Source organism: Pantherophis guttatus, chromosome 7 (assembly GCF_059756535.1).
Source record: "Pantherophis guttatus breed Tessera chromosome 7, ASM5975653v1, whole genome shotgun sequence".
Taxonomy (NCBI): Eukaryota; Metazoa; Chordata; class Lepidosauria; order Squamata; family Colubridae; genus Pantherophis; species Pantherophis guttatus.
The window spans coordinates 79,450,143-79,465,417 of NC_142069.1; the positions used below are offsets into that span (position 1 = coordinate 79,450,143).

At 43.2% G+C, this 15,275-nt stretch overlaps 1 protein-coding gene across 3 annotated transcripts in view; it reads right to left on the reverse strand.

Annotated features, from left to right (window-relative positions):
- Nucleotides 1-15,275, reverse strand: part of SHISAL1 (shisa like 1) — a 130,986-nt gene that overhangs the window by 34,571 nt on the left and 81,140 nt on the right. For all 3 annotated transcript variants that reach the window (XM_060684157.2, XM_060684156.2, XM_060684158.2), the window contains exon 4: nt 11,056-11,361. In XM_060684157.2, coding sequence (XP_060540140.1) covers nt 11,056-11,361 — 306 coding nt within the window. The remainder of the gene's footprint in view (nt 1-11,055; nt 11,362-15,275) is intronic.

The following is a 15,275-nucleotide window of genomic DNA, read 5'->3' on the forward strand; positions in this document are numbered from 1 at the left end:
CCCGTATCAAATACCAACATAGGGATGCACTTTCCAATGTCCCCTTTTTCTTCTGGATGTGTTTTGATTGAACAACAGTCAATGAAAGACTCGATTTTATGTTGCTTTTTGCTAAAGAGGCAAAACTCTTCCATTCTTGTAAAGCTTCTGTTGTAAAATGTTTTGTTTAATTTGAAGAAAGCTTCACACCAACCGTCTATTTCCTGACTTTATTTCCCTGCTTATGTTTTCCTGGGAGTCTCTACAAGAGAGTCAAAACAGTCAAGATGGCGTCCATAGCCAGGTGATTAAAGCCTTTCTTTTTGTATGTTATGAGTGCCTTCTTGACCTTCCATCTTGGCTTTTCGGATTGCCATCTTGGTTTTTCTAACTACTTCTGTGTGTTTCCAATTCGCCTTTATATTTCCTCATGCAAATATATTTTCTCTTAATGCAGGTGACTTCCTCTGTCAGGACAGGGTCAGGGTCACAACACTCTGCTTGGTTTCATTGCTCAAACTCCTTCAGATTTTTTTTTTCCCTAGGGGATTCACATAATTTCAGATTTTAATAGCTCATTAGAGCAGCTCCCAATGTGAACTGGAAAAAGGTAACATCTTCTGAGTTGAGTTCAGCTCAACGTGTGGTGATTTCATGGAGACACACAGGTAGTTTTCTTGGGAGAATGGAAACTTTGTCATGACCTTCAACGGCTAACCAGGTCTGACGCCGCTAAAATTGCTGAAGTTGAATCACACTGGGTTAGGTTCTGCTAGCTGCTGTGTAACTCACATTTTTGATGGCAACGGTACAGAAATATTGAGTGTGATGTGATAGCTAATGTTGAAAAAGGCAAGAAGACCGGATTCTAGTCTACCTTTTGTCACAGAAGTGCTCACATGTCACTTAGGGCCTCTCTTTATCTCAGCCGAATCTACCTGTTGTGGCCTGTCAGCTACTGACCCCTCCAGCAGCCGAATCAGAGGAGGAGGAGGAGGGATGGGAGTCAGGGTCAGCATCAGGGCACTCTGGGAGCTCTGAGGGGGAAGAGGGAATGGAGCTGGCAGAGAGAGAGACAGAGGTGGAGCCTGGGCCGTCCGCCAGCCCTCAGATGGAGAGTCAACAGCCTCCAGGTCTGGAGGTAGCTGATGAGGAAGAGGAGGAACAGCTGGGTCCAGTGCCTGACACACGGATGCGCAGAAGGCAAAGGAGAGGAGAGCAGTGGAAATCTATGGGCCGATCCTTGGGATGGAAGAGCCACCGCTGCTAGCGAAGCCCCACCTTAGCTCTGGGGATAAAAGGCAGGAAGTGGAGATGTGGCAGTCAATTATTCATCTCCCTGCTGGACAAACTTGTTAGCCTGCATTGAGAGAGAAACTTTTTTCCGGGGTTGCCGGCACTCCTAATAAAGGAATCTTTTGAGTTCACATCTGACGGTTTGTCGTGTTTGGGGAATTGGGTGAGAACATTACCTCACAGGCGGCTGTGAGGTGAAATAGATCTTCTCCTGCATTTAGAAAGAATTACACACCAGATAAAAATACTATTTGCTACAATCTTCTTAGCTTAACGGTAACCGTAGCCCTAACCGTAGGTAAAATCCCACTGAGTTACAATGTGGATTTCATTTATGGCTTATTCCTTCTGTTGTCTCCAAGACCTTTTCCAATACATAAAACATCAATGCATGAACAATTTTATTAGAAATAATACACTATAGCCAGGTGGTCACTCATGCCCGAAACCCTGTACAGGTAGTCCTCGACTTACAACAGTTCATTTAGTGACCATTCGAAGATATAGCGGCACAGAGAAAAGTGACTTATGACAATTTTTCACACTTACCACTGTTGCGGCATCCCCGTGGCCACGTGATCAAAATTCAGATGCTTGGCAACTGACTCACATTTATGACAGTTGCAGTGTCCCGGGGACATGTGATCACTTTTTGTAACTTTCTGACAAGCAAAGTCAATGGGGAAATCAGATTCACTTAACAACCGTTGTTACTAACTTAACAATTGATGTGATTCCCTTAACAACTGTGACAAGAAGGGTCCTGAAATGGGGCAAAACTCACTTAACAAATGTCTGATTTAGCAACAGAAATTTTGGGCTCAACTGTGGTCGTAAGTCAAGCAATGTCGACTGACGACCCTCAGGGGGAGAGCCTTCTCTGTGGGGGCACCCGCCCTCTGGAACGAGCTACCCCCAGGAATACGACTAATCCCGGACCTCCGGACCTTCCGTCGAGCTTTGAAGACCTTCTTATTTCAGCAAGCTGGGCTGGCTTAAAATTTTAAAGGGTTATTTTAAGGATAATGGGTTTTAATTTTTGGGAAGCCAATTCGATTTAATTCTGCTTTTAAATTATTTTAAATTTTATATTGTATGTATTTTAATTTTGGCTGTTCACCGTCCTGAGTCCTTCGGGAGAAGGGCGGTATACAAATTTAAATAATAAAATAATAAATAAAATAAAGTTGAGGACTACCTGTATTAAACCAGGGATGGATATTGACAGTGTGTGTGGTCATAAAATTGAACACAAAAACATGGCTAACTGGAATCCTGCAGATTTACTGAACATATACTTGAGGTTGCCATTATGTGTACACACACACACACGCACCAGGGGTGGGTTCTAAATTTTTTTACTACCGGTTCTGTGGGCATGGCTTATTTTGTGGGCATGGCTTGATGGTCATGTGACAATTATTTAGGATTTAGCAGAGGTACTGGTCTACCAGGCTTTTAACTGCTTGCAGAGCTGTACCGATCTACCCATTTATTTTTTGTAGGCACTGGTCTACCCATTTATTTTTGCAGGCACTGATCTACTCATGTATTTTTCCAGGCACTGGTCTACTCGTTTGTTTGCTTTTAACACTGATCAGCTGTAGGGCGGCCCTTTGAAGCCCCGCGGCAAGAGTTTAAACAGTTTTTTTCCCTCTAGCCATCAGCTGGGACTCAGGAGGCAGCAATAGATTGGGGGTGGGGCCAAATAAAAGGTAAAAATAATGTGGGGGGTGGGTGGGTGGGGGAGCGGGGGGTGGGTGAGGGGCACAGAGGGGTGGCGGGGGGGCAGAACTGGTTCGGTGACGTCATATCGTCACAGCTACCGGCTCGGTCGAACCGGGCCGAACCGGGAGGAACCCACCACTGACACGCACACATTCATGAAGAGGCATTAATGAGCTACCCAGAAGTTATGAAGATGTTAGAAAAAGGAGAAGGAAAAAAACCCAGGGAAATAGGAAAAAGAGGAAGATGATTGTCAACTGACCGATGTTTCATTATCTCATCTAAGAGTCTGTAGAGATTCTCAGTCATCCAGGTCATGGTTGTCCCAAAGGTGCTTTTTCAGGAGGCAACTGTCCTGTCAGAGCGGAAGAAGCTTCTTGGATGAGAAGCGAAATGTCTTCAAACAAACAAACAAACAAACAAACAAACAAAGTCTAGTTGCCTCCTGAAAAAGCACCTTTGGGATTATCTCATCTGGTTTCTGTCAGAGTTTGTTGCAGAAATCAAACCCAGAAAACACACACAGGTAACTGATTCAGGAGGATTCATTAACTTCTCTTTATATATATAATAACACATGAAATAAATATACAATACCAATGGCAGATTCTCCAACATGGTAGTAGTTACAAGCAAAACACAAGCAGAGAAGAGAACAGTTTCAGTTCAGCAGTCTAGTTTCAGTTTCAATTCTCAGCACAGCACCCAGAGCTACAGAGCCACGCCCAGGCTCCTTCCTGCCTCAGCTCCTATTGGCTGACCTTGTTACTAAGCCCTATTCATTGGTCTGTTGTGTGGATGTTTGCGTGGTTTAGGGGTGGGGAATTGTGGTGGGTGGGTGGGGGTGTTTGGGGATTGTTATGTGTGTTGGACCTGGTCTTTGGGTGTTAAGTGAATTTCGTTGTATGGGTATACTGTGTATACACGTACAATGACAATAAAGTTGTTGTTGTTGTTGTTGTTGTTGTTGTTGTTGTTGTTGTTGTTGTTGTTATTATTATTATTATTATTATTATTATTATTATTATTATTATTATTGGCTGACCTTGTTACCATGTCTCTGCCAGTCATGAATTCTCGGACAATTTCCCCATCTATGCCTACCAGCTTCTTCTGCCTTTATCCCCATGACCAGTCTCCTTCCCTTCACAACTTGTTTTTTCCTCTTCTTCCACACTCTGCCTCCTTATCACTGTCATCCTTTCCCCACCTGCAAACTGCTTTTGGATCTGGCAAGCTCCCCTGGGCAGAAACCTACCATCTCAACTTTTTGCAAATCAACCTTACAGCACAATGAGAATCATAGTCATTAGGCGTTAATGAGCTGTTTACACATTCCCTACTTTACACGGAAAGCTTGCAGAAATAAACAAGCCCGATTACAAGGATGGAAGTAAACATTTTGTGGATCCATTCATCTCCTTTGACAAAGAGGGTGCAACCCAGCTAACAGAAACATTTGCCACTTGGCTGGGCCCATTCAGTAGGAAAGGACCTTGGGGAGAGTAGCTACGAAAAAGTAATTTTAAAAGAAGGCTGGAAAAATCAGCCAAGAGCTCCGCATAACAATGATAAATAATAAGATAAAGATGATTGAGAAGGTTAAAGAATGAACAGCAATTAAGAAAGAAAGAAAGGAAAATATTGTTGCTCCATTATAGACTTTAGTATATCACACAGAGCAAAAAAAAAAAAAGCAGTCCAAAGTGCAGTTATATTAACTGTGAGGATATTTTCAATGAACAAGGAACACAGATAGATGTACCTACCAGTATATATGTAAGGCATATACTCAGTGGTGGGATTCAACCAGTTCGCACCACTTCAGCTGAACCGATTGTTAAATTGCTGGCTGGCACTTCCCCTCCCCTCCCCTTCCAGAAGTCCCCCACATCCCTCCCAGGTAAGTGCAGAGAGGTCTACTAGGCCCAAAATAGTGTGAGGAGGGGGGGTGGCGCTGGCCCCCCGCGACCCGTTTTTGCTCCCAGGAGGCCGCAGGCAGCCCTATTAGGCCCAAAATGGGGCATGGGGGTGTGTGGCGTCAACCCCCCGCGACCCGTTTTTGCTCCCAGGAGGCCGCAGGCAGCCCTATTAGGCCCAAAATGGGGCACAGGGGTGTGTGGCGTCAAACCCCCGTGACCCGTTTTTACTCCCAGGAGGCTGCAGGGAGGCCTACTAGGCACAAAATGGGGCACGGGGGGTGCGGCGCGGCCCCCACACAACCCAATTTTGCTCCCAGAAGGCTGCAGGGAGCCCTACTAGGCCCAAAATGGGGTACGGGGGTGTGTGGCGCGGAACCCCTGCAACCTATTTTTGCTCCCAGGAGGCTGCAGGGAGGCCTACTACGCCCAAAAGGGGGTGCGGGAGGGGAAGCGCACCCCCCCCCCCCGTGGCCCATTTTTGCTCCCAAAGGGATGCAGGAGGCCGAGTGCTGCCTTTCACAACCCCTGGTCACGCCCACCATAGTCACACTCAGCCGGTCATTAGGGCAGAGAACCAGTTGTTAAATTAATTGAATCCCACCACTGCATATACTGAAATATAATAAGTGTGCATATATAATGTAAAGGTAAAGGTTCCCTTGCACATGCATGCTGATCGTTTCGTTTCCATCTCTAGGGGTGGTGCTCATCTCCATTTCTAAGCCAAAGAACCAGCACTGTCCGAAGAAGTCTCCCTGGTCATGTGGCCTGCATGACTCAATGCCAAAGCTGCACAGAGTGCTGTTACCTTCCCACCAAAGGTGGTCCCTATTTTTCTACTTGCATTTTTTACGTGCTTTCGAACTGCTAGGTTGGCAGAAGCTGGGACAAGTAACGGGAGCTCACCCCATTACGTGGCGCTAGGGATTCGAACCGCTGAACTGCCAACCTTCTGATCGACAAGCTCAGCATCTTAGAAATATGCAAATACAGGCTGGAAGCAAATGGAAGGTGGAAGTTTCAAGAAAAACAGAAATAGCTGTGCTGTATTTTTAATACAATTCTCTAGCATGGGGAAACATCCCTAGCACGCTCACCTAAATATCGCCAGTCCTCTATTTAAAAGGAAGCTTGGGAAACTTCAAAACAAGTGCCATTTATAACTTGACACTACGCATAAAATATTTGCAGGTTTTCTTCTGCAAGAATCTAGGCCATTGAGTTTGCAGAGGATGAAAAGGAGCAGAGTTTGTTTAGCTAAAAGCCATCACACTTTTTTTGTTTTTATCACTTCTCCCATCACAAGGACTGTGTAGTCTGCGTGGAGGTGCTCCTTTTTTTTTCTGTATTACCGGAACGGGCACTTAGAATTTATGGGTCCTTTTTAACCTGGGGAATGGATGGTTGGCTACCCATGTCAAAAAGCTTTCTTCAATTATAGAGGTCGTTCACCGGCACGTGGATTAATTATTTAGGAACACTGGATAGAGCATATTGGTAAAATGTTTTCTTCAATACCTTTTATAGAGGCCAAGCTCAGCTTTTTTCTGGAATAAACACTTCAGCATTATAATGTTTAGGAAACCAATCATGTCATCTTTGCTATTATGCTTCTGATTAGTAATGGCCCTGCAGAATTCATGATACAGCTTCAAAAAAAGAAAAAGGAATTGTGGCCTGCCAGCGGAACTGGCAGCAGATTCAGACAGTGAGGAGGTTGGGGAGGAACATGGGCCAGTCCTGGAGTCTGGGGAAGGCTGATGAGGGCTCTGTATCAGAGGCAGAGAGGGGGCCAGGGCTGTATGCCAGCTATCAGTTGTCTTCAGAGTCAGACATCAGTGAGGCAGACGAACAGCTGCAGCCTGTTCCCAGTGTGCGCCTGCGCAGAGTTGCCAGACGAAGGGAACAGCGAAAGAACAAGGGTCAACTTGGAAGTAAGGCCAAAGGTGGACGATGAATGGCCCCTCCCATAGGAAATAAAAGAGGAGTGTTCGGTCGGTCGGTGCAGGAGTGTGAAGATCTGTCCGTGAACCTCAGAGACTCTGTGCCAAGTCTTTCCTTGCACAGCACTGCGTTTGGGAAATATTTACATGGCATCTTTCCAAGCTAGATAAGGTCTGTGGTCATAAATCCACCTTTGAAAGACTGGTTGCCAGGCCTTTGCTGAATGTGAATAAGAGGAATTCACATTCCTTTAATAAAAGGGGTTTTGTCGGGACCAGGATTCTGCTTTGTGCTTTTTGGGGAAGCCTAGGTCAGAACAAAAGGTTTGGAGCTTCCTCTAATAATTACGGCTCTTTCCATTTGTATCTGGCTCTTAGGATGCTCCGTGTAACAGTTTTGCAAAATTATTTGGGTAGATACTTAACTGCCTTACTGCTTATTCAAACAGATTCTGTAAGGGTTAGATTCAAACTGCCCTTGAGTGTGTGTGGATATTTTCAACTTCTTGCACATTCATACTGCATTTTTCATACTGCCCTGAACACATTTTTCCTACAAAATCAAATACACACATTTGCAAGGGAGATTGAATCACTTAGCATACATTTGCTGTTTCTTTGGGATGGATACATATGCAATAGATAAAGTAACTAGAATTCCACATTTTTCTGTGCGGTTGTCATTCCAATAGGCTTAATGAATCATGCACCCCAATCAAAGGCTTAATGTAGAGCTACAAACTATTATCTAGATTGCTAGTGCCCAGTACAACTACCCTTTCTGCTTTTTCTAATTGGGGCAAAGAAAATATTTGCATACTTGTGACTTTCCACTCAATGCCAAAAATATGAATTCTTGCCTTGAAAACAGAACATCAGACAACGTTCCCATTCTTTTGTAATCTTATTAGTTTCTGAAGTCCAAGCTAGTTATCAGCATCTAGCTGACTTGGCTCTCTGCCAAAAGCTAATCCTTGAGGGATGGGCGACCACAAGAAAATCCCAAATTGTTAGGTTAAAAACCAAAGCAAGCAGTGGCAAAATGACATCTGTAAGGCTGCCAAAAGACTTTTACAGCTGCTGCCCATAGTCATCTTGATTAGAACTCAAAACTAAACCGACTTGTCTCTTCAAGCAAAACTGCTCCATTTGTTTCATTGTTCTCTTTGGGCAAGGATGAAAGAGGCAAAAAACCCCTCATTGTAGCTAGGAGAATATGCCACAAAATATTTCATGTTTTTAAAACAATGATTTTTTGGGGGGATTTTTTTTTTCTTTTATATCTGAGAATCTGCTTTTCCAATATTGAAGAAAGCCCAATTTTGGTTCCTTTTTTCTTCTCTCCTTCTCCAACTCCCCTCAAGTCCAAATGTCTTCCATCTCCCTTTTTTGTTGCAGCAGGAAAATGGAGGCCTCCAGGGGTCTCCAGAAAATCGACGTGGTGGCTATGATGGTGTGAGGGAAGCTCCACCCAGTTTTGATAGGCATTGTGGCTGCCATCTTACCTTTCCGAACCCGGACAGCCCTGGAGGCACCCCAAACCCCAGCCCCATGGATTGACCTTTTCTCCATGCAATGATCAAGGGTTGCCACTTTTAAAAAAGGGATACAAAGCAAGGATCCACATTTTCTTGCATTTCTACTGTTTCCTATATCCTTTTAAAATGTATCCTCATCATTGTCAAGATGAAGACCACAAATGTTCTAAGGAACTTCTGTCCCCTCTTACACTGAAGGAACAGAGGTTTAATCTTAGATTTCCATGGCCAGTTTATGCAGAGGTGGGATTCACTTATCTTCCCTACTGGTTTGCAAATGTGAGTGCACATGTGTGTGCCCGTTTCGCACATACACACCACTTTCCACGCATGCTCTTTGCTCGCGCAAGCACCTGCCGCGGGTGCTGGCACACACATGCTCACAGCTTCCAAAGCGTGGCTAAATAGGACAGCATTATGTCCGGGCGGGTGGACGGAGTCTACCACAGTTGGCGCTACCGGTTTGCCTGAACCGGACAGAACCGGCTGAATCTCACCACTGAGTTTATGGCTCATCCAGTTTAAGCTCCTGAGTTAAATCTATGGCTCTCAGTTCCCATTACACAGTTATATGCCTACTAGCTTGATTTTTTTTCCACACCCATTTTAATCCCAAAGACCACCTAGGGTAGAAAGCCTCGATGTTCACAGCTTCATTAATGCTGATTACTTGATGAATTTCCAAGTGCAGAGAATTTTCCTCCCGAAATCACTGGATGTGCCCCATGGGATTTTGGGTGTGAATGGGGTGGCCTGGTGTCCAACTGGTGCATGTCCAGAGCCTGAAGAAGAACTTAAATAAGGGCTGCTGGTACTACCCTCAAGTGGCTACCTGGAGATGCTTCTGCCTGAGGACTGTGAGTTGCAGGGCAAACCCCTTGAACCTGGATTTATCTTCTGGCCAAACCATCCTTAAAAAGGAACAGCTCATGTTGGATGGAGACCCCAGAGCAGGGGTGAAATCCAGCAGGTTCTGACAGGTTCTGGAGAACCTGTAGCAGACATTTTAAGCACTTCAGAGAACCGGTAGTGGAAATTTTGAGTAGTTTGGAGAACGGGCAAATACTACCTCTGGCTGGCCCCAGAGTGGGGTGGAAATTGAGATATTGCAATATCCTTCCCCCCGGAGTGGGGAGGGAATGGGAATTTTGCAGTATCCTTCCCCTGGAGTGGGGTGGAAATGGAGATTTTGCAGTATCCTTCCTTTGCTATGCCCACCAAGCCATGCCCACAGAACCGGTAGTAAAAAAATTTGGATTTCACCACTGCCCCAGAGGTAGCAGGATATTAACCCCTTATGGGCAGAACCATGCTGGAGTAAAATATGGACTCCCTCAGTGATCTTGTCTCCTGACTTGGATCTCTGCACACTTTTCCTTTGGGAAAAGTGCTTGTTGTTTTTTTTTTAATTTGATTTATATGCCGCCCTTCTCCGGAGACTCAGGGCAGCTTACAATGCGTTAAGCAATAGCCTTCATACTTTTGTATATTTATACAAAGTCAGCTTATTGCCCCCACAAACTGGGTCCTCAATTTACCTACCTTAGAAAGGATGGAAGGCTGAGTCAACAGTGAGCCTGGTGAGATTTGAACTTACAGTAATTGCAGACAGCTGGTGTTAATCACAATGCTATCAGTCTGCTGAGTCACCAGGCCCTTGTTTGCTGAGAGTTTGGGGAGGGGGGGTACCCTAAAACTGTCTCTGGCCTTTTGTCCTTGGAACAATGATGGAGCTTGTGGGAGCCCTGGAGAGCAGAGATGCAACTTTATTTATTCTCTCATGATGCTTGAAGCCAGCTGGCTTGACATTTCTACACTTATTCTAGCAGTGGTGGGATCCTGCCAGTTTTTTTTAAATGGGATTTTAAATTTGGGGTTTTTAAATTGGGCCTATTATTTAATAATTTTAATTATTTTTAAATTTTGTCTGTCTTTGTGTTTTTAATTAGGCTGTACACTGCCCTGAGTCCTTCGGGAGAAGGGCGGTATAGAAATAAAATTAATAAATAATAAATAAAATAAATAACAACCATTTCAGTGATCGTGTGTTTCGCTGTGCCCACATGCACAAGTTTTAACAAAACTAGCCTTCCATGTTACTTCTGGGGAGTAACACAGATGAGGCACGGCAATACACTCTTCCGTGCGAATCAGCTGAAAGGATAAAGGTAAATAGAGCGCAGGGGCGGGCGGGCAGGCCCACCTAATCATCGGAGTGAACCCGTTTGCTCCCAGCTAATCGTTAGAGCTACCGGTTCGCCTGAACCAGTCCGAACCGGCTGAATCCCACCCCTGTTTCTAGTCAATCTACCAGCTCTTTGTTAAAACCTGCTTTGCTGGTTTTCTTGGCAGATGCAGAGAACTATTATCTACTGCTTTCTTCTAGAATGTTATTTGATTTCCCAGTCTGCCTTGCCATCTTGATATGCCTTGTGGTTGCTCCATCCATCCAAATACGGAGCTTATTTTCCGACACTAAGGAAATAGGCATCAACCGGGCATAGTCATCTCTGGAGGCTTCACTTCCAGAGAGACACCAGAATCATTGAAATAAAACCCCATTGCTCTGACAAGGCATCTGATAAGAACTATCTATCAGATAAAAGATTAGGGTTATGAAAAAAAGAGACGACGCCTTGAAAAACTTACCAGGCAGTTGAGCTTGGGAAAGACATCAGTGGTGGAGTTAAAGCTTCTCCTTTTAAGGTGTGGACAGCCTGGGATGGTTGAGAGGCAGGCTGAGGATGCGTCTGAGTCTCTACTTGCCTTGAGTCCTGAGTTGGTTTAATCCACCGGCTTGTTTCCGGTTTCATCCATTTCCCCTGGATTCCCCATCTTGCCATGTAAACTTTGCAAATGTCGTAGTTCATGGAGGAGTAATATAAAAGGTCCAGAACCAGCAAGACTACAACGAAAAACCCATAGACCCAAACTCCTAACAGTGCACTGTAATTGCTGTAGAAAGAGAAGAGAAAGCTGGAGTTAGGAAGGGACTGTTAACACATTGCTTCCTGCTCCTCTAATTAGGCACTTAAAGCTATGAAAAATACAGTTATTATGATCCGTGTTTCTATCTCTGCTTCTGCTTCTTTTCTTCCCAAAAGTGAAACCAGTGTGCTCAAGACTCCTATGCGGTTCTTGCAACATTGCACACACCTTGCCTAGCTTCAACAAGAGGATGGGACATCTGCCTATGACAGATGGTACATCTTGATGTACTGTGTGATGTGTCGTGGTGGCACAGTGATTAGAATGCAGTATTGCGGGCTACTTTAGAATAGAATAGAATAGAATAGAATAGAATAGAATAGAATAGAATAGAATAGAATAGAATAGAATAGAATAGAATAGAATAGAATAGAATAGAATTCTTTATTGGCCAAGTGTGATTGGACACACAAGGAATTTGTCTTGGTGCATACGCTCTCAGTGTACATAAAAGAAAAGATACGTTCATCAAGTATCATAAGGTACAACACTTAATGTTAGTCATAGGGAAACAGTCAATATAAATCTTAAGGATACCAGCAACAAAGTTACATTCATACAGTCTTAAGTGGGAGGAGATGGGTGATAGGAACGATGAGGAGATTAATAGTAATGCAGATTTAGTGAATAGTTTGACAATGTTGAGGGAATTATTTGTTTAGCAGAGTGATGGTGTTCGGGGAAAAACTGTTCTTGTGTCTAGTTGTTCTGGTGTGCAGTGCTCTATAGCGTCGTTTTGAGGGTAGGAGTTGAAACAATTTATGTCAGAATGTGAGGGCTCTGTAGATATTTTCACAGCCCTCTTTTTGACTCGTGCAGTATACAGGTCCTCAATGGAAGGCAGGTTGGTAGTAATTGTTTTTTCTGCAGTTCTAATTCTCCTCTGAAGTCTGTGTCTGTCTTGTTGGGTTGCAGAGCCAAACCAGACAGTTATAAAGGTGCAGATGATAGACTCAATAATACTTCAGCTGCCTGCTGGCTGCCTGCAATTTGGCAGTTCGATTCTCACCGGCTCAAGGATGACTCAGCCTTTCATCTTCCCAGGTGGGTAAAATGAGGACCCAGATTGTTGGGGGTAATAGGCTGACTCTATAAAATCACTTACAGAAGCACTGTGAAGCGGTATCTAAGTCTAAGTGCTATTGCTATTGATACCCATCAGTTAGGGAATCAAACACCCACGTTTGCAAAATCTTGAATGGATAGACTAACTCACTGTCGTGGCTGGAACAGGATAAATTTGGACTCTGTGACACCTGGAAACCTTTGAAATGGGATGGTCTGAACCAGTGGTGAAATCCAATTTTTTTCCTACCAGTTCTGTGGGCGTAGCTTGGTGGGCATGGTGTGGCTTGGTGGGCATGGCAGGAGAAGGATACTGCAAAATCTCCATTCCTTCCCCATTCCAGGGGAAGGATACTGCAAAATCCCCATTCCCACCCCACTCTGGGGCCAGCCAGAGGTGATATTTGCCAGTTCTCCAAACTACTCAAAATTTCCGCTACCGGTTCTCCAAACTACTCAAAATTTCCACTACTGGTTCTCCAGAACCTGTCAGAACCTGCTGGATTTCACCCCTGGTCTAAACCAGTGTTTCTCAATGTCAGCCAATTTAAGATGTGTGGACTTCAGCTCCTAAAATTCTGCAGCCAGCATAAGGAATTCTGGAAGTTGAAGTTCACACATCTTCAAGATGCTGAGGTTGACGTTTCTGGAAGTTTTTCTGTCCCATAGCTTCTTTGAAAAGGCAAATAATTGGGAGCAGAGAGCTTCTTTTGCATCACATAGCCTAAAGAATGCAGTTTGGAAATCCCATGCTTCCACGCCATCCATTGAAAAGAATAATTTGATGGAGAAAAGACTAAAGAAACTAGACAAACATTAAAGGAAACTTTCTCCCTTTTCTTTATCCAATTTTTTGTTTTGAGACCTTCAAGCTGTGACAGTTCAGCCTGAGTAAAAATTAGTCAATATGATTTTGCCAATTGCAGAGTTTGGCCTACGAAAAACACAGGATTGCCAAGTGGCTCCCTCATTTTGCATTCCAATATATGCTTTTTTTTTTTTTAGTTCTGCTTCTAGCAATGCTTTGTAAAATGTATTACATTATGCTACTAATTAGATTCACAGCCTGCTTCATTTCTGTCCTACATTTCTTCTGTATACGCTCTCCAGAAAGTGTATTTACAATCGGATAGGGATGACACCGAGGGTGGGAGCGAAAGCATTTTTACGGACATAGTATTGGTTCAATGAATAAAGAAATGTAGAAGCGAAAAGCTCTCGGATCAAATCGGGTTTTTTTTAAGCGTTTTCCTCTTTCAACTAGGATCGATTTTCTTTTCAGAAGCTGCCTTACCGCTAACTCAGTTTTAAGAACCCAACGCATTTCTATTTACAGGAATCTTTTCACTTCCACCGTAGGAGGGCTTTCTATAAAAGTTTTATATTGCCCAAGTACAATCAACCAAAGGAAAACATTTGCCAGTTGAACTATAGTTAACTCTTCTACTAAGCTGAGTTAGAAAAGAGGAACAGAATCAGTTCAAAGGGTTCCAAGCACTGGTGGTATTCAGCCGGTTCGCCCAAACCGGTAGCGGTGGCTGGAGGCTCCGCCCACCTGCCCGGATGTCACCATGTCCCGTTTTTGACTCTCTGCGCATGCGCGGAGGTGGCACGTGCGCACTCACATATGAGAACCGGTAGCGAAGGTAAGTGAATGACACCTCTGGTTCCAAGTCTACAAAGTTTGTAGTCAAGCAGGAGAAACATCAGTATAACAAAGATGCAGGATTCTCAGAATAACGAATGACATTTTTCCATACGAATTTGAAATATCTGCTGGTTGGAATCAGACTAAAACAATGAAAAGTCATTGTTAGTATGATGTTATGTATAACTAACGTATAAGGGTAAAGAATTATATTATAATATTAACTTTAACATAATTTGTATTAGTTTAAAGTGTTGGAAGATATTTAGAACTAGTGATGTCATATCTATGTCCAATGTTTTTAATTTCGAATGATTAATAAAAAACTTTTTTAAAAAAATAATACAGTGAAAAGTCCCATGGATCTTAGTGTGGGTCTTTAGCAGATAATCAGCATTGAAGAAACCTGGAGTGATCTAGTTTAAGGAATCTAGTTTAATATTTGGAGGGGAGATTTTATCCCTCTATATTTTCTAGCAGGACTACCAGATTCTGAAGCAGCTTTGTTCCTTAGGCCATCCGTCTGGTAAACTCGCAGGATTCATTTTTCTCGCCATGCACATGTATACATCCGAATTAGACTGTGTTGTTTCTCTGTGTCATATAATATATGTGGGTATATGCATTTTTAAAATTAATTAATTAATTAATTTGTTTGTTTGTTTATTTGTCATGTTTATGTAGTGTATATTGGAGATGGTGATCCTTTCAGAGCTGTATGTAACAAAATTTCATTTTAATGTATGCCGATTAGTGTACATTTAAAGTGACAATAAAGTTATTCTAAGCCTTTCTCTGGTATATTTAAGTTACTGATACTTTTTATGTTTTTTAACTGACATTTTATGTTACTGAAGCTCATTTCTTCTTGTTTTACCCATAGCCATAAAATGTTTTAGAAATCACAAGCTAATTTCTATATGTCCTTCAATTTTATTTATTTATTTATTTATTTGTTTAAATTTCTATACCGCCCTTCTTTAAATTTTAAATTTTATTCTTCTACCTTTTCCTCCCCTCTTTTCCAATGTTGTTTCATTACATCCTCAGCATTATTGGTTCTCTTCCTTTCCCCTTAAGAATTTAAGCTGGGCATCAACCAAGAGCCGCCTTTCTCTGGCCACAAGCTTATATTTTTAAAAATCCCTCCTGTTTCTACCCTTCAAGG